General features: G+C 43.5%; 1 protein-coding gene across 2 annotated transcripts in view; it reads right to left on the bottom strand.

Moving 5' to 3' along the window:
• Positions 1–19,619, bottom strand: part of LOC1279997 (uncharacterized) — a 50,644-nt gene that overhangs the window by 18,835 nt on the left and 12,190 nt on the right. For both annotated transcript variants that reach the window (XM_061657012.1, XM_061657013.1), the window contains exon 3: positions 18,858–18,909. In XM_061657012.1, coding sequence (XP_061512996.1) covers positions 18,858–18,909 — 52 coding nt within the window. The remainder of the gene's footprint in view (positions 1–18,857; positions 18,910–19,619) is intronic.

Below are 19,619 nucleotides of genomic sequence, written 5' to 3'. Positions count from 1 at the left end.
TTCCGATATTTTTTTGGTGCGTTCCCACGATTTTTTGCCCCTTTCGCAGAATTTTATGGTCCAATTGTTTTGATATCTAATCGGAAAATACCAATAAATTGTGGGAACGAACCAAAAATATATGGGATATGACAAAAAAAAAATCGAGGGAACGCACCAAAAAATCATGGGAAACCCTGTAAATCAGTTTAAGTAATAATAAGTTCACTGCAGGTTAGGCACTATGTGAACGCCTTTAAATACGTTAAATTAATAACTTCAAATCTGCGTTCTCTATCACTGGCTGTGTTCTTAGCTGTTTTCGAAAGAAAGTCATAAAGGCTGCGTTATTTTTGTGAAACTGATCCGATGTTATAACGTCTTACACATAACTTATGCTTAAAAGGCATATTAACACTTTCGATGATGAAAATTACAAAGCGAAACCTGATTTGTTCACTTGTAAACTTTGCACTACGACCGAAAGCGTAGTAATAAACAAAGAATTCACGGTATACTGCTGTAATTGGTACATCGATGTCTAGTTGAACCAACCGGAAGACATACGGAAAAAGGCATATTTCGATGAAATGTTGGTAAATGTTGATGAACAACATCCATCCGTGGTTTCAGTACACAAATTGACAGTTTTGGAGCGAAAATATTGTTCGTTATAGCCATAATTGGTGCCTTAGCCCCAATTCGTACACTTACCCTCATGCTCATAACAAAAATATACATCATAAAACTCTTAAGCAAACACATAAAGGACATGAAACGCCCATTCATTCATGCAAGTGCTTGTATGATCGCCTGAGAAAGTAAGACAAAAACTGTACAAATAAACAAGTCACAAGTAACAAGATGATTGCGAAGCGGCAGGACAAGCAAAAAAAAAGAACAACTTCACCCGCTACATGCGCCCAATCGACCATAGAAACGCGTGGTGCTTCACGCGTGGTGAAAAATTCTGATTTCGTCCGCACAAATGCTTCCAGTTTGCGTTTGCTCGCAACCCTCGGGCGGCCAAAGTTCCGAGAACTGCAAAAGCTCGCTCGTGTTGTGCGTGGTGCCGATTGCAGCAACACAGCAACAGTAGCCGCGTCGTCGCAGTTTTCGCGGAACGGGGAAAAAACGGTTTTCGCCAGCATCTTCGGCCAGGTAAGCGATAAGCCGCAGCCTTGGACGCGCACGCACAAGTGGTGGGTGGCCACGGTTCGACGCCAAACAACAATTTGCCGCGCGGCGCGATTGCTTGTGCCGGGCGGGAAGGATTATGGCGTTGGGGGGGGGGGGGGGGGAGGTTGGCAAGGCGTTAAACGCAGGGTATGCAAGTTTTTTTCTCTCTTAATTGTCCTACCACCAACGAAACAGTCTGTCCCTGGAACTGATCTGGCCTGTGAGCCCCCAGCAGAAGGGAACGAAGAAGCGAAAGCTCGCCCGAAGCTCGCCCCAACCGTAAACAGGCAAACGGTGGCAAAGTTTCGCATTTAATTTACGCACGTGCTCAAATGCTGGGCTGGTGTTTTCTGTGCGCACTGATGATAACGATCAAAAGATTACCACCCATCAGCCTTATGCCGCCGGGGGAAAGCGGGAAAGCAGACAAACGCTCGCGCGCGCGCGCATCTTTTCCATCTGCAACAGGTACGAGGCGTCTCCATGAAAAGCTGAACATTTGCCCGAACCGATTCAACATGTGTTCAGCGGAACGTTCTACGTTCTAAGAAATAGCGAGGTCTGTTTTTGTTGGCAGAGGCTGACTGTCGTGTTGAATTTTAAATGCTCCGTCCTTTCCATTTATTCATTCCGATTCGATAAGAGGCTGCTCGGTGCGTTGTGACGCTTCCCTCAGCCTTCAAAGTTGTGTCAATCGGCTCCGTCCGTTCGCTCAAACACAATTCATTCATGCCTTCGTTTTAAGCTTCTGTGGTTTGAGTATATTCTTTCACCCATCCTTACTGAAAAAGAATAAAATGATAACCACTCGTTTTCGTCCACTCAACCAATTAGAGCGTCAAAGGAAGTCAAAAGGGCGGTGGAAAAATGCTCCTTTTTTATGGATGGAAGAGAATCTCCACCCGAAGGATACCGCAAAGCAGGCGCAGAGAAGCTTGTGTGTATGTGTGTGTGTGCATGCGGCGAGATTAATTTACTGTTTAGGTCAGCCAGCGCGCGGCCCTGGTAATCGCGCTGTATCGACCGCTGTCAACGGTTTGCGCAATGTCGCAGGTTCGCTGGCAAATGCGCACCAAACAACCAAAAAACGGTACACGCAACGTTCCTTCAGATCTTCGGTTCCTTCGGATCGGTTAGAGCTTTTTTTTATCTCAATTATATCTTCGCCGTTTCTGGTGTCTGGTCGGGATCGACTGCTTCGAAAAAATTACGAGGCGATGATGTGGAAAAGACAGCCACTTTACTGTGCGCTCGTTAGCAATTGCTTTGCGCAGGTTGTTTCCCAAAGACGCGTTCCGCGCGGACAGCCGTCACATCATCGGCTGGGGACAGCCAAACGCAAACGCCTGAGCCAAAACTCTCACGATAGCAAACTCTCCGCAAGGGTTAGCGAAGGAAAAAAAGGATAGGGGCAAACAATGCGAAAATGAATCAAATACCAAATATCCAATCGGCACAGGATCACATCCGCCAGAAGAAGGGGGGATGTCTCTGCTACCGGCTGTCGCTGCCCGGACCCCGGCGGGAAGACAATATGGTGGTGGCTTTTTGGATGGAGCAAGCGCTTAGAGGCAAGAATGACAAAGATAACAACAACAAAAAATTGAAACCTTCCCAAATTGATTGATTGACAGACAGGTGAAGTCGTCGTGCGAGAGCAAGCGGCCAACGTCTTCCCGCGTAAAACCCGAACAAGTGAGCATAACGCGACGAAAAAAAGGCCCACAATTCTGTGTTTCCAACATCGAAAGCCCAATCATGCGATATTTACTAAGCAACAAAAAAACGGGTTACGATAATTCATCGCTGTCACTACTTGTTGCGAGAAACCGTTTTTGGAAAACGGAAACTGTGTGCTCAAAGAACAAAGCATCGAATTCGTATATTACATCCGTGCTACCACGGACGTGACGGATACGGATTGTTTTATATTACGCAAAGCTCCAACTATAAAACCCCGATTTCTGCTTTCCGTGCGGTGAGTGCAACAAGCTATTAGTACCACAGAACCTTTGCTTTCCCTCTGCTTTTTACCATCAAATCGGCCGTTTCCCGTGCGCTTCGACGCAGTAATTATTCAAATAGGACCAAAACTGGACGGCAGAGAGCCTTCATCCGCTTGGCCGCCGGCCGTCCTTTCCAGCCCAGAGCAGGGCAAAGTCTTCTGGGCTCTGAACTTTCCCCGCACACACACACACACAAGCAAGCAACGGAACAAGCACAAGTACAAGTAAAACATGAGCGTAAATTAAAACAAAAAAAAAGGTACTCTCCCCCCCCCCCCCCCCCGCTCGATGCCCAACGACCGATCCACTCGGGGTGAAAATTTTTAATGTTTAATATTTAATTAGCGCACGACTTTTTTTTAAACTGAACTTGTGTTTGTGTTTTTTCTTTATGCGTTCCATTCTCTAGCTCTCCTTTTCTACCTTGCGTCTTGCGCTCTTCAAAGGGATAATTTCTTTTGCTTTGGAGTGTTTTTTTTCTTCTTCTTCTGTGTTTTATGCTGTTTTTTTATGCGTGTCTGTGTGTGTCTGTGTGTGTGTGTACCCTTCATTTTCATCGCAAATGCAGCATTAATCATTGCTGGGGGCATCAAACGATACCTTCGCGTCGCTAGCACAACCGGCGAGCCGGTTGGGTGTTTTTTGGTGGGATGGAGGAAAAAATGGAGGTGAAAATGTGGAAAAAATAAGATAGTTACATTTTCTTTACCGTTACTAATTGCCTTTTGCACCGGTATACATCGTTTATCGTAGCGGAGAAGTAATATAAAAACTTTTGCGCGTAAACGTTGATGCAAATTCTTGAAGCTCGAAAGACATTTACATTAGATTGTTATCGATTGAATAAAATAAGTTGAATAATATTTTTTTATATTAATATTCTCTTTGTTGTTTTCGTTAGTTCTGGACTACCTTTTTAATGATTGTTGTGGGTTTTTTTTATAACAATTTGACAAAAAAGATTAAAAATGTAATATATTTAATTACAATTATTAATATTCATCACAGGAATGTTGAATGTTTCAAGCAAAGTCTATATACAGGGTTTTCCACGATTTATTGGTTGGTTCCCATCAATTTTTGGTGGGTTCCTATTTTTTTTTGGTGCGTTTTTACGATTGTTTGACCGTTTCCCATAATTTGTTGGTCCAATTGTATTGATATCCAATTGGAAAATACCAATAAATTATAGGAACGAACCAAAAATCTATGGGATACGATATTTTTATCGTGGGAATCGTGGGAACGCACCAAAAAATCATGGGAACTGACCAATAAATCGTGGGAAACCCTGTAATACAGAGGTCGAGTCATCCACAACATTTGATCAAAAAGCTTGGGAAAGTTTTGACAGCTGGATGAAAAAGCTTCAATAGATTCATCGCAGCATGCATTGAGGTTTTAGTTGCTGTGCGTGCAGTGGTCTGAATGAATTTTCGGTCATTTTTACAACGTTTGTTCATAATTTTGTACTTACGATACTTACGAAAGTTGGCGAACATAAAAAAGATAGAACTAGGATCTAGATTAGATAGATTAGGACCAAAATTAGGACGAAATCATCTGCAGCTCAAAAGAACAAGAGCTAAGAGGCTAGATTCCTGATGGTGGTCGTTTTTAAGTGATGAATTACTGAAAAAACTACTCCATGTCACGTACATGAGCAGGAAATGTATAGTTACACTAGGTTTTGTGCAGAAAATGCACAATTGTCCCTAAAAAGTGTTTGGCTGTGTGGAATCGTTTGAGAACACTTTTCATCTAACTGCCAAAAGCAAGCTTTTAAAAAGTTGGACCATAATCAAGCCATGCATCGACCTCTGTGTTATATAGACTTTGATATAGACTTTGGTTTCAAGACTGAAAACAGAACTTTTCGTCCCGTATCTGTCAAACATTTGCAAAACAATCGAAACCAGGTTGTGCTCCGTCCTTCGTCAATTGACAGATGTGCTCGACCATATTTGATTTGTGACAGTTAAGAGATAAAACATTGCTGATCGAAACCAAGGTGTAATAAATGACAAGGTTAAGTTGTTTAGAGCAAAATGACATTTCTCGACTTGACACATCTCTTCCGGGGGCTCCGGTATAAAAATCGGGGAGGGCTGGTGCGGGGTAATGAAATTTGTATGCAGAGAGTGACAGATGTCCCCCACAATGTCGCCCAGCAAAAGCGATAAAAATCAACCTTCTAAATACATTATCCTTGATCGAAACGTACTTTCGAGCGAACGAAAAAAGTTGAATTCTATTTTGTATTTATTTGTATACATATTTGTATGTATGTAATATGTATAAAATTTTCTACTTTTGGCATGTATAAATAGTTTCCTGCGTACAGGGGCTCTCAGAGATACACGGTACCTCTTATACGCGGATTCGGAGATACGCGGTTTACCAAATTTGACAGTTCATTGAGCAAATTGTACTGATTTGACACATCCATTGTGAAATGCCAAATATTTTCCGTATTGATGGCATGTAAAATACCATTTCAAAAGGTTTAAAACTGTTAAATTCAGTAGAATCATTACAAATAAATTGGTGACTAAAACCACCCCGTACTTGCAATATTACACGAATATTAGTGATATTTTGGCTGGAGATTCGATTTGCGCGGAAGTTTGAGATACGCGGTGTTTTCTGGAAGTTTTTGATCTACATTAACCGTGTATCTCGGGGACTGCCTATAGTTGAAATCATGTCCTTTCTTCTTTCCTGTTGTTTACTCAACAATATTTGAAGTTAAAGATAATTCCGTGCAGATAACATAGTTCAGTTACATCAGCTTGTATTTTCAAAATTATGTACATTGGTTTACTTTTTTTTAATGAATTTTTGTTCATCTTACCAGTGTTAAAGATTAATTATTTTCAATATTCCATAATAGGATGATGAGTAAATTCTTGTACATAAATACAACGAAAATCTTGCTAAGAAAATGGAAAACTATTCCACACAAATGTATTGATTCATGACGAAAAAAACCCTTCAAATGTTCTACCCGAATGGATAAGCTTTGCAAATTGTTTCCTTTTAACAAGGTCCACCTTTGGTCTCGGTCCACCCTTACAGCAAACCACCCCGTTCTAATCTTCCTTCGTCCGGATAGCACAAGAATTCCACACTTAAAAACTATACCAGACAACAGCTAGAAGATAATTTACGATCATCAGGCTTCCAGGAGTCCACCGGTGTTTCTCTTCTTTTCTGGTGGACCCATCGGCCCCAAAAATGAACACAGTTCACACAGTTGCCGATCGAATAAAGAGAGGTTAGGCAGGAAGGCAAAAAAACACAAACCATCACCACCACCATCTTTCTCTGTCATCACACGCCCCACGAATGGACATTTTCGGAAGCCCCGTTGGTCGATTAATGCAGCGCCGCCTGGCTACGCGATGGAAAGATGAGCAGCCGCGGGTTAGCAGATTGCAGCGCACACGCAAAAGGGCCGAAGGACTGTGGCGAAGGTTGCGAAGACACGGATTTGTGAAGCGCACTCCTTCGCGTTGCTTGCCTGCCGGCCGGGAAAAGTTTTTATTTGCGCGAGTTTCGGGTGGATTTATTCAGCACTTTTGCGATGCCACAAGAAAAAAGAAGAAAGAAATCCTTCCCAGGCAGACGCAACCACAAACTCCACCATTTCGTGCAGACATTGATAGTTTGCTACAAACTCTGTGTGTGTGTTGTGTAAAAAAATCGACACGAAACTCAGGACATGTCAGCTGAAGTGGTGCAGTTTGGCAAAGAAGGAAGAAAAGAGAAATTACACTCACTCGGTCCCGCCTTGGTCCTGCGCCGGTAATCGTTCGTTCACATTTCGATCGTGCCGAGATCGTCTGCGTCTTGCTTCGTTAGCGGCCATCAAAAAAACCGTACACGAATCTGCTATCCACGCGGTGCTCTAGTTTTTATTTACACACACACACGCCCTGCAAAGTGCAATGGAACCTGGCCCTGGGGTAGGACAAGGTGGCTGCCGTCGTCTCAACCTTCCGCTGCCTGGCTATAACAACCAGGACACACACACTCACACAGAAAGAAGCGGAGCGTTTGGAGCATGGCCATATTTGAATTCCTTCCGTGTCTAGATCGCGTCTCATGCTCCGTCCGTAACGGGGCGACGGCGAACCGGGGTTTTTGCTACCCTCTCTATTCGTGCTCACATTCCCACAAGAATGGGCAATATCCTTTTTTCGTTGGTTGTTGTGTCGCTTCTCGCTTATTTCCTTCGTTTGCCACTTCGTTTAGCCATTTGTTGGAGAGCCAGTTTTTGTGTGTGTTGTGGCTGTTTTAGCTCTGGAACTGTGTATGTGTGTTTGTATGTGTGTTGTCTAACTTTTCTACAACTTGCTTCCAAAGCTTCGTTACCGCCAATGCCGCCGCTGTTTTTGGGAAGTTGCGTTTTTGTCCTATATTTTCTCCCCCTTTTTCTCTGAATTCCCTTTGTCCCTTTTGTCCCTTGATGGCGATAACACCGTCCTGTGTATCGTGTTTCTTTCTTTCGTGGTCTTCCCTACCTTGACCTCTATCGTCGCTATGCGGGAGGGTTTTGGCATGTAGTTTGCCTCTCCGCCGCTTCGCTGCTTCGATTCCTATCAGTTCCGTGTGCTGTTAGTAGACGCTATCGCTAGACGACTGCACTGGGATGCGCCTAGTTTTCATGTGTGTGTCATCGTGTTTCCTCTGCTTTTCACCGCCCAATAAATGCGCCAGAGAGAAGGAGAAGTACAGAGAGAACTGCATGTCAAAGAAATCCCAGTTGCATCATCATGCCACGGAAAAATTGCAGGATGTAAGGTCGTGTTTTGGATTCCCATCGGCATGCTGGTATCATCGAAAACGTCAGGGGGGGAAAAATCACACCAGTCTGAAGTAGATCAGTCAACGTTTGTTTGTTGCATCATTTGTAGGATAACTTCAACTAAACAAAAGCCTTACATATACGCTACTCGAAGTATTACCTTCAACAACTCGCTTTTCGGTGCAGTTAGTTCTTTTCCCCCATACGCTTGGAGCTCCTCCATCGGTGCTCATCCTCATCGACCTGTCAACGTCATCAACTACTGTTAAAAGTTTCATTCCCTTTCAGTGGTGCATCAAACGGTGCTGTCGCTGTAAAAAAGCTCTCAGGCACGGACAACACATCACTCCCGTGCACTACATCACGCTGTCGCAGCGTCTCAAGCAGCGTCTACGTATAGGAAGGGAGGCTCCCGTGTACGGTACGGCACCCAACGGTAAGGGAAGTTTTTGCACGGCAGTCTCCGTAGTGTTGGGGTTTTGGTAAAGTTTAACATCATTTTCTTCTCTCAGAGTCTTCCGAATCCTAATGCCATGCCATTAAGTATTGATTAATTTGATCGCAAGAAGAAGCTTCTGATGCGTTAACCACCAGGTGACTCCATGGTGCAGCATTTAAAACTTAAACGCCTTTAGTTGCTCATGTTCGCTCACTAAAGGTGCAATTAAAAAGTCTCACAAAAGGTCTCTAATTACACATTTGTTCGCGAACGACGACGCACTGTAACTAATAACCAATTGATACACACTGCCATTTTCAAACACAAACCATGCCACACCACACGATGTCCTCACCCTAAACCCCGAACGCATACTTCTATTATACACCTTACGCATCTCAATCCTCCGTTATTGAGAAAGTTGAAGAAAGGGTCGCCACGTCGAAGCAGGCTTCTGTCGCGACAGAGTGTTGACTATTTTTTCCCCTTCTGTTCTCTTTTTGGTTTACTTTAACATCTTGCGTTCCGTGGAAGGTGCTGCAAAGACAGGCTGGTTGTGTTTGTGTGTGTGTGTGTGTGTGTGTGTGGTTGTACGGTTCAGGAGGATGGCAAGCGCAAAATCAATTTTAACTTTTTTCGCCAACTTAGGATATTATTTTCTCCCCCAAAAACACTCTTTTTCCCGGTGTGTATCGTGGGTTCGCGCGTTCAACGTGCAGTAAACGAAAGAGAAGGCATCTACATCCTCGCCAGAGGTGATAGAAAAACAGAGAGAGAGAAAGGGAGAGATTGTTAGCGACGTGAGTCTTTCGTTAGGAATAAAAAAAGGACGCTCACCGGTTATGCCACCTGTCGAAAAGTTGCAGCGATAGAAGTTATTTCTACCGACGCTTATGGGTGGGTTAGTTAAGACCATCCGAGTGGGAAAATGTCACAGATAGGGATAACGGTGTAGACAACATTTTTGAAATGGTTTTGAACCACCTTGGAACCATCTTATGAGAACCTTTGCTAAACATTTAAATGTAAAGTAATTTGTGAATATTTGTTAGTATTTTCCCTTAAAAATTCCCTTTATTTCCTTCATCTTAATTTTCTCATTCGCGACTAATTGCAACTCTTATTATACACACCAATCTACCCACCACAATTGCTGGAACCAATCTTTCCAGCAGCCGGCCCCATTCTTCCTTTCTCTTGCCACCCAACCGTCCTTCAACTTCAATTATGTGTATGAAAACTCATTTCATTTAAAGTTTTCGTATGCAATTCTGGCCGAATGAGCAAAAAAAAACCAAACCTCAAACAAAACCAACACCAAAACGAAAAAGAGTATGCCCTCAAAGCTCAGTGAGACAAACCGGTCGGATGCAAGGAGCAGCACGGAGAAATGCGGACACTTTCCGCTGATCGAGTTGGCTCAAGTAGCGAAGGTTGTTTTTTTTTTGGCTATTGCGTGTGCTTGCTTTCCACCCAAAGCCCCGACGGGCCCGACAAATGGAAACTTAAATGGCAACCCCAAAAACTTGGACCCCGGACTCAGCTCGGCTCGGAAACGCTCGCTGCAGAGTAGTCGTCACCCTGTCCCTCCCTGTCCCTGGCTGCTTACGCGCGCGTTCGTTGGCCGGGTTTTCCGCGCACCGAGTTCGCTTGTTCGTCGTCCTTGCGTTGATCCCTGCACGAAAGCCGGTCGGCTGCAGCACCGTGGCACCAATGTGCATCGAGCGAACAAACACCAAACTCGACAAAAATGAAAAAGAAAATCGCTCCATCTCGAGCACCACAGAACCACGGCTCGGCTCCTTTATATGAGTCCTCACTGTGTGACACCTCTGCGTGGAGTTTTTCCCTTTATTTTTTTTCTTTTTGGTTATAGCCGTCAATCCTTCTCGTTCTGTACGGGCGAGCGGCGCACTCTGCTGAAACACTCCCGCAGGAAATGCTTCCCCTTTTTGGGGGCGAGCATTCACCAAACCCTCCACCCAGCCCGGGAAGCTTTTATGCAAGAGAGAAAAAAACGCATAGGAAAAGAATTTTAAAACACAGACACACGCACGCAAACACACCCGTACTCGTACAGAACAGGGCAGGAAAAAACACGAACCGCCTCTTCACATCACTGAGGCAGCATCCAAGCTCGGCGCGTTTGCAGCTACAATTTTTTTTTGTTGCGCCACCTTCTTTTACCCAGCCCTTTGATGGTCGCTTCCTTCTTCCCACTTCTCACCCTTGGAACGCACCAGCCCCTCCTGCTGCTGAACTGCAGCCAGCAGCAGCCGCAGCAGCAGTAGTGCCACGGATGAATCGAGTGAGAGAGAGTCATGTGAAGGTGTTCTTTTATTTTTATACGCCTCTCTCCATCACTTTCATTAGCAAACGGGACGGCGTACACCGTCCGGGGCTGGGAAATATTCTGCCTTTTTTTTTTGTTTTTGTTCGGGCAAATATTCTTTTCTTTTTGCTCGTTTTTCTTTTTTTTTCGTCGAATGGCTAGTGTGGCAGGAGACTTCGATTGTGCGCGCGTTTTAGTCGTCTATTTTGGAAATTTGTCCGGTCGGATTGGCCGCTCGGCGGACGCGGCTGATGAAATAATCGACAAAACGGCTTTATGTACCGAAAACGCTCGAAGTTACAGTGCCACACTCACAACAGTGATCAATGAAATAGGTAGAATTTAAATCAAAAAAGCTTTAAGGAAAAATTTAATTCAAAATATGCCTTTTCATGTTATTTTAAATAATTTTTTTTCTCCAACGAAGTGCTTTGAATATCAACACTACTGAACAAACTGATCGCCGCCAGTGCTTTGAAGTAACGTGAGGCTATTTTAATAATTATTTCCCGAAAACAACGCGCGCTCGATGAACTTATCACTGTGGAAACCTGTGTCCCTTTTTGAGAAAAAAAACCCACCAACAACCACTACCAGACACATCCTCGCGAAGTTGGAAACGGAGCGCCACTAGAAACACTGACGTGTAGGGCTGCGATAGGGAAAAGGGTATGCAAAACATACAAAAAGGAACGTGCCCAGCTAGAGGGAGCCACCGGCGTAATAAGGATGCAAGGATGGAGCCGGAAGAATGGAGGCATACTGCGCGTCCGCGGATCCGCGCGCGGATTGCCCCGACTGTCTGCCGCAAGTTGAATGCTGCCGCGCGCGTATTCGCGTTCATTCTTTTGTGCCAAACTTTGTCCAATCCCACGCTCTCCCCTTTTACTCCATTTTTTTTCCACTACCAACCCGTCACTATCAGCGGTATTTTTTTCGTATGCTATCCCTTATCCTTTGGTCATCTTTTAGGTACTTTTTTTTTGTGCAACGTACAACGATTTCTCATCAGCCTCGTCCACGGCCCACGTTCGTCCTATCGTCCCCGGTGCGGAGCGGTATAATTTCGCTCGCGTTTGCTTTTAACGAACAATCCCTGGCCGGTGGAGAGGTAGTAGTGGGGATACAGGAAACTAAAGAAGCAAAAAAAAAAAAGGAGAACGTGGTACAGCAGCAGGATGAAAGGATACTAACCAAAAACTGAAGAAAAAAACTCCACAGGGCGCGCCACGTTGGTAATGAAAATGGTGGAAAACGGTTGCACAAAATGGCTCGATTTGGTGCAGTGGCATCACCGGTAGATGCACATTTTATGTGCCAATGCAAGTGGAGGAGAGGAGGGCGAAAATAAAAGAAACTCTGTCCACTGAAAGGATATCGGTGGGGGTGAGAACGTCCGGAAAAAATAGGAAAACCGCCTGCCAAAAAGTGTCCGATAACGGGCCTGGGTGCATGTTGGACACTGTTGGGTGTAATTTGTTCTTTATCTTGGTTGGTTCGCAATGGTTAGCGAGTTTAAGTTCGAGTTGGAATGTTTTAATAAATGTATGCTTACCACATTGGGCAGGTCTGATGATACAGTCGTCAATTCGTACGACTTAACAACATGCCCGTCATGGGTTCAAGCCCCGAATTGATCAATTATGTGTAATCAGTAAGTCACTGAAACCCAAAGCCCACTTTGAGGTACAGACAGTCTTTGACAGACAATGGTTGTTGAGCCAAAGAAGAGAGAAAACATGCTTACGACATTCTTTGTTTGGTGTAAATGCCTACACTGTACAAAATTATGAATGGGGCCCTTCACGATTCTAGTTATTTTTTTTTTGTATGGAGTTTGACAGTTGGAGGCTGAAATCATGTAAACACTCTATACAAAACCACACACAAAACTAGCTTGCGATGTTCTGCCTAGATTATTCTAGCCTCTAAGCTAGAATTAGATTCGAGTACCTGCTCGAAAAATTGCAAAACAAGGCGGTGTTTACATTTATCCCAAGGTGCATTACAGGGTTACCCATGATTTATTGGTCAGTTACCATGATTTTTTAAGGCGTTACCACGATGTTTTGATCGTATCCCATAGATTTTTGGTTCGTTTCCATAATTTATTGGTATTTTCCGATTGGATATCAATACAATTGGACCAAAAAATTCTAGGAAACGACCAAAAAATCGTGGCAACGCACCAAAAAAATATGGGAACGTACCAAAAATTGATGGGAACCAACCAATAAATCGTGGGGAACCCTCTAAAGAGATCTTGTGATGGAATCCAGAATCAAAGTGTATGCAGTCCAGGTGATCTCAATGCAAGTTTTTCATAACCAAATTTGAAGTTCACTTTTTGATAAGATGGGTGAAAATTTTTGCTCAAAAAAGCTTTCTGGAGGCTTGACGAATACACAAAACACTCTTAAAATCTTCATTCAGACGCAGAAGCGATACAAATCAGCCTTTTAAAATCATACACCCTGGGATAAGCCCACCTGTATATTATACCCACTTAGATAAATGCTCGAAAACTGCTATACAATGCCTACAGCTGACAGGCTGAAATTTCAGCCTACCAACTTAAAACAGAAAGGACCCCAATGTTAGCATAAATTGGAAATAATTAAGTATTTAATTTACATTACTCATTAACCTTTACTATGTCAATAGCTGAGTTCAAGTGGAACTCAATTCGCAAAACTGTCACGATCAACTGAACATCCCAAAATCATTTCTTAACACAGTTTACATCACCACAAAGGTTACCAAAATCGGAATATTGATAAAAATCTGAACCAGATTCATGCATTGATTAAGGCAATTAACTATGAAGATTACGTCTTGATCGTTCAAGAAAAAAGAGTCAAATAATGAAACAAAACAGTGAGCAGAGGCTGGTGAAAACAGTCTATCGAATATGAAAATTAAATTAGCATTTTGGAATTAATGCTTTGACTGGCGGACAGTTGAGTCACAAAATTAAGGCACCTTATTAAGGCTAAAAACAGAGCAACAATTAAGGAGATTAGAACAGCCCTAATAAACGAGAAAGTAATCTGTTACTAAATAGCAAATGGTCTGTATGTACCAGAACCATCACCAATCTCCAAGGCCTTGTGTAGAGGCTCTGGATAAATAATACAAAAATAGAGATATCAACATAATGTTATACAGTATTATCTGTAATTTTCATACATGGTTCAGGCCCTTGCAATGGTTGCAATCAGTCAATTCAGCAGCGAATTTGATCGATATCGCATCGGAGCGATAGAATAAATTAATACAACATTGAGCTTTGCCATATTTCCCCCCTCACTTTTGATTTGTTTTGTGCTCCGTATGTGCTTTTTTTCAAATGAAGCCATCAGTTTTTAGTTTTTTCAGAATAGAATAAAAACGCCAACAGGGAGAAAAAAGTTATGCTAGACAGAATGGTAAATAAAAGTGAGATTCTGTCGCGTTTTTCAGCAAAACATGAGCTGATTATGTATGGCGTTAGGATGAGGCTGTCAACCACGCACAGTAAACCAGATCTATTTATGCACATTGGCACTGTGTGTGTGTGTCTGTGTACCCGTTAGGTAGTACTGCCGCGGTCGAGTCTGGTTTTACACCCCGGAACAAACCTCATTTACTAGAACACCACACCCGTCACCCGCTTGTCGCGCAGTACAAACCAGCAGCAACGCCAAAAACCACACCGCTCGCACGGTTCGCGCGGCTGGTTCGCAAATTCAGCGCAATAATAGTGACCGCCGATGGCACCAAAAAAAAAAACACCCTCCAGCCTCTAACCACAATACATAACAAATCGCTCGAGCATAGTGGGGTTTTTTTTTTTTATTTTTGCTGCTGCGGTGGAAGCATTGGGGAAATAGGGAGCAACAGAGGAAGAAAAACATGGTTATAATGGTGATTTTAAATACAACTACACAAAAAAATATTAAAATTCAAAATACGCATCTATTTCCCATTCTGACAATTTACAATGCACTACAACAAAAAAAGCAAAAAAAGCACACACACACATCGCCTCAACCACATGAAACAGTTTACCATGGAGCATGAATTAAAAGTACACGCCTGGGCTCGCGGTTTGTTCTTTGTCTGTCTGTCGCTGTTTAGCTGTTTGCCGCTTATGCTGCTTGATCATGGGATGCATGCATGAACGGAGGATTTGATGAAAAATTACCAATACCATGCAGTGTGAGGTGTGAAGTGGGGGGGGGGTTTTATTATTAGTACTCGTTTTGAAATTGATTTGAAAATGCGTAATTCGATGCTTTATTTTTAACGTTTTATTTTAAAATCAATCAGATAATCCGCGACAAAGCTCTTTCTCTCTGCGCTTACAGAGAACAGTCAAATGTATTCAAATTCACTTTTTTGAAGCGAAATTAATTAAATTCAAAAACAGTGCAATGTTTTGTTTGCTCATTGAAGCGTTTTTGGGGGTACGATGTTCCTCCCGTTAAGTAACTAACTGCTTCCAATCGGTCAAATTTACATGATACACTCATCAAACCAACGTGTGTCCAAAGATGCGTGATTTGAATTCGTGTTTCGTGTTTTGGAAGCTCTCTCTCTCTCTCTCTCTCTCTCTTATCCTGCACGTGTCGGGATTTAAAGCGTATTTTTGCCGTTCTTTGTTTCCCTTTCCGGGTACCGATACACCCAAGAGTAAGCGTATCGAGTTTCGGGATGGTTGAAAGAATTCAAGCACCACCAAGATTGATAACGACTGTACTGTACACACACACAGGGACCTAATACAGCACGCAGCATCAAATGATACAGCGAGTGTGTAGACGATAGCCAACCAGGCAGCTGTGAACAAAAAAAATACGGATCCAAAGTTTGCACTAGCTCAAATATGCACCAAATGAACAAACCCCCTCAGCCACTACGACCCAGCTTTTCCAGCTTTTAAAAAGAATGGGGTGTCTGGGAAAGCGCTTTTCCAGCGTTTTCCACTCCGTACACTCATCAATCCCGTGCCGGGAGGATCACAATTCATAACCTAACCAAACCAACGTGCCCCGAACCACATCCCCACAGATCCCTCCCTCCCAAGCCCCTTTGTCTCGTCCTGCCCGACCACCAGGGACGAGTTTAGCATACGTTGGAACGAAACGGGGGAAAAAAATCGCATCCTAACCAATGGCAACAGCCAAACGATGACCACAACACACCGATTTGCCTTGCTTGCCTTCCCCTGCCCCTGCCCCTACAACTATGGACTCTGGGACTTATGGCATGGGTAGGTGCGTGTTGGTGGAAAAAAGCTTTCCACATGCTCGCATCCTTTTTCCGCCCGCCACATATGGACTTTGTGGGCGAAAAAAATAAAGCCCGGAAAATGAAGGAGGGAGGGAAGGGAAAATCAAACAAAAAAAAGGCAAATCCTCCTCCACTTCCACTCAATACTCTACCCCCCCCCCCCCCCCCTTTTTGTGACTAGGACAGTGCGTTAGTGCGTGTGGGGCCCCGGTGCGTGAACGGCGATGGCGCAGTGATTGTGTAAAGCGATAGTGAAGGCACAAATTGCAAAGCACTGGCTGTGGGGTGTGGGGAAAAAGGATGCGGGGTTTAAAGGGGGTGTTAGCGATAGATGGAGAGTTTTTTTTCCAGTTTTGCCCCATGCCCCAAAGCACAACTCGCACTAATGAAACTAGAAAGAAGGGGGGTAAAAAAACAAACGCAAACTCTCATCGTCGGGATCGGTGGGAGTGCGGGATAAAAGGGGGCACAAAAAACCATGCCACCCCCTGCAATGGTGGAGGAAGCACCGGAAAGGATCGTGGGGCAAAGGGTATAAAAACGCGCGACTGCCACACAAACACACACGCACATGGCCATAATAAATTTAATCACGTTTTCTACTTTGTTCTCGTCAGGCGATTATTCTTATTATTGCTGGAAGCGAGGGATATTGCTATTTTTTAGCACTTTTATGTGATATAGAGTATTGTTTTTCTTTCTACACTTTGCATGTTAGTATTATTTTTACTGCTGCTGCTACTCCTGCTAGCACCGTTTCCGCGCTTGTTGTCGTTGTACGGCCAGGTGTCATAGATGTATGAAGCGGTGAATTAAAAATCATTCGAGGTTGAAAGGGATGAACAAAAGTGTGTGTGTGTGTGTCTGTTTTTTTTGTGCGTGTGTTTCAAATGACCGATGAAACCTTTTCATGTTGGCATTTAGTGATGACAAGTTTGAAGGTTTGATTTTTTTTCCTTCTCTTGCTATTGCCATTCAATAGCATAGGGGTACAATTAATCATATTTCGTGATGTATCACTGTTAATTTTAGCTGAAACCAGTTATACGAAACATAGTAACAATAATAGCTTGCAATATTGTGTTACTTAGTAAAACAAATACACATAAAATGTAAATGGTGAAAAGGTAATTGGTATAGAATGAGCAAACAAATCTCTTGCGTCAAGTAAACGGGCACGGTCATCCTGCATGAATTTTACAGTTTTTTAGGTATATAGTAGTGATGTGCTGTATGGAGCACACCCACGACTCCGATCCGACTCCGGCAATATAGAACCACTAGATCCACCCGGTGTCGGAGTCGTCCAGAGTCGACCGGAGTCGTCTGGGGTCGCCCGGAATCGTCCGAAGTCGTCCGGAGTCGCCCGGAGTCGTTCGGTGTCGTCCGGAGTCGTCCGGAGTCGCCCGGAGTCGGAGTCGTCCGGAGTCGCCCGGAGTCGAAGTCATCCGGGGTCGTTTGGAGCCTTGCGAGCCGATCCCGTCCGGCTTCAAATGACTCCGAATGACTCCGTCTGCAGCCGATTCTGGATGACTCCAGATGACTCCGGGCGATTCCGAACGGCTCCGAATGATTCCGTACGACCTCAGACAACTGCGGACGACTCCGACTCCGAACGACTCCGAGCGACTCCAGACGACTCCAGACGACTTGGACTCCAGGCAACTCCGAACAACTCCGGGTGCCTCCAGGCGACTGCGACTCCGGACAGCTTCGAACGACACTGAACGACTCCGGACGATTCCGGACGACTCCAACTCCGGGCGACTCCGGGCGATTCCAGACGACTCCGGGCGACTCTGGGCCATTTCGGACGATTTCGAATGACTCTGGATATTGCAGCGCGGACCTACCTTCTGGAGTCGATTCCGAGTTCATTGAAGTCGGATCGGAGACGACTCCGGATTTTTGCCATCTTTACCCATCACTAGTATACAGTCAATTGCAAACATTTGGTGCATATCTATCGCTTTAATGAGACTGATCCTCGAATTCAATTCATTTGCTTGTCCCAATTCTAAAGTCTGTATCAAGGACTGTGTAAGAAAGAGATCAAATATTAGCCAAAATCGGTTTGGCCATCTTAGTTGCCATCTGACAGCAGAGAGCCCTTGAAAATTCATCATACACTCAAAAATGTATTACTACTAGAGGCATCCATATTCTTCCTATAAAATTTATGAAATAATTAATAATTTTATTGCGATTAACAGCCCGCTTTATCATTAAAATCATAATTAAAATTTGAATCGAAAAGGGCTTTCAGATGTCAAACTGCTGTAACAAACTTTTGGCTACTTGTCAAATCGTTCTACATTACTTGACCTCGTTCCTACACAGTCCTTGGTTTGGATGGATCAAATTGAATCAATGTAAAGGCGTTTCACTCGATTAACCCTTCGACCCTTCTTCCTTGACGCGTTAAGATGCCAGATTATGATGCTAGATGCTTGTTGTTAAGACTATCCTCATTAGAACACAGACGAGAAGTAACTCCTCATTTGTGGCAAACGTGTTAACAAGCGAAATCGATGCCATAAATCTGCTGGCAAATATTAACATTGATGCGCCTGAAAGCGACTATTCGTTCTGACCCATTAACATTAGACATTAGACATTAGACATTCTAGATCACACTACACGCCATCGTGAACCGATTGTCAGTAGGTGTAGAAGCGTCAATACACATTACCGGGCCTTCGATTTTCATTATAATGTTGACAGTTTAAAGAAAAAAATAAGTTTCGTTGCAAATAGCTTGCGTATCTATTTGCAATGTTTTGGGTAATGCAAGTAACATTCTCTTCGATCTCGTAGTGCAATTTATATATGACTCACCTTACAAACAACTGTTCTTGATTATTTACTCGCCAGGACACCACGGTTGCACCTGCAAGGAAAGTACAAAAATAAAAGATTATTTATCAATAAATAGCAAATTTTCAATCTAAAACTCTTCCACGATATAATTGTCCTGTGAATTGAGAAAACGCGTACGAAAAACTATGAATGCCTCTCAAATTGGAATGGCAACAGTTGGTGTTCAAACGCCGTGTGAAACAGAACAGAAAAAGCAAAAACAAGCACACATCCAACAAGTGGAATGAATTGCTCTATTTACAGCGAAGAATTCGATGCCAAAACAAAACCCTCGACAAGCGGCACAAGGAGAAAAGAGACCGATACGTAATTATTTCATTTGCAGCATTAAGTGGGTGAAACATTACGGTGCATTCCACACATGCCATTGCACACGGTTCGGAAGCAAGTGCGAATCGAAATAATTATGATGGTTCGTAATAAGTTAACAATGATTGAGACATTACACGAATAAACAGTACGATGGTGAACCTTATTTCGTAAAATATATCAAGTAGCATGAGTCAAAAAACATAAAGCGCTCTTGTGGTATAGTTCACCAAACAGGTTTAAATCAATTTCAACCCAGAGGTCATCAGTTTCTATCAAACCTACCCTTAAAGAGAAGAAAAAACAAATCAGCAAAAAAAAACTCATCAAAATTAACCATCTACAAATGCCGTTTTACCAACCAAGTACCCCCCCTTCTCGAGAGCTATCCAACAACCAAACCGTACGTAC

This window comes from Anopheles gambiae, chromosome 3, assembly GCF_943734735.2.
Source record: "Anopheles gambiae chromosome 3, idAnoGambNW_F1_1, whole genome shotgun sequence".
Classification (NCBI taxonomy): Eukaryota; Metazoa; Arthropoda; class Insecta; order Diptera; family Culicidae; genus Anopheles; species Anopheles gambiae.
This window is presented reverse-complemented; position numbering and strand designations above follow the sequence as displayed.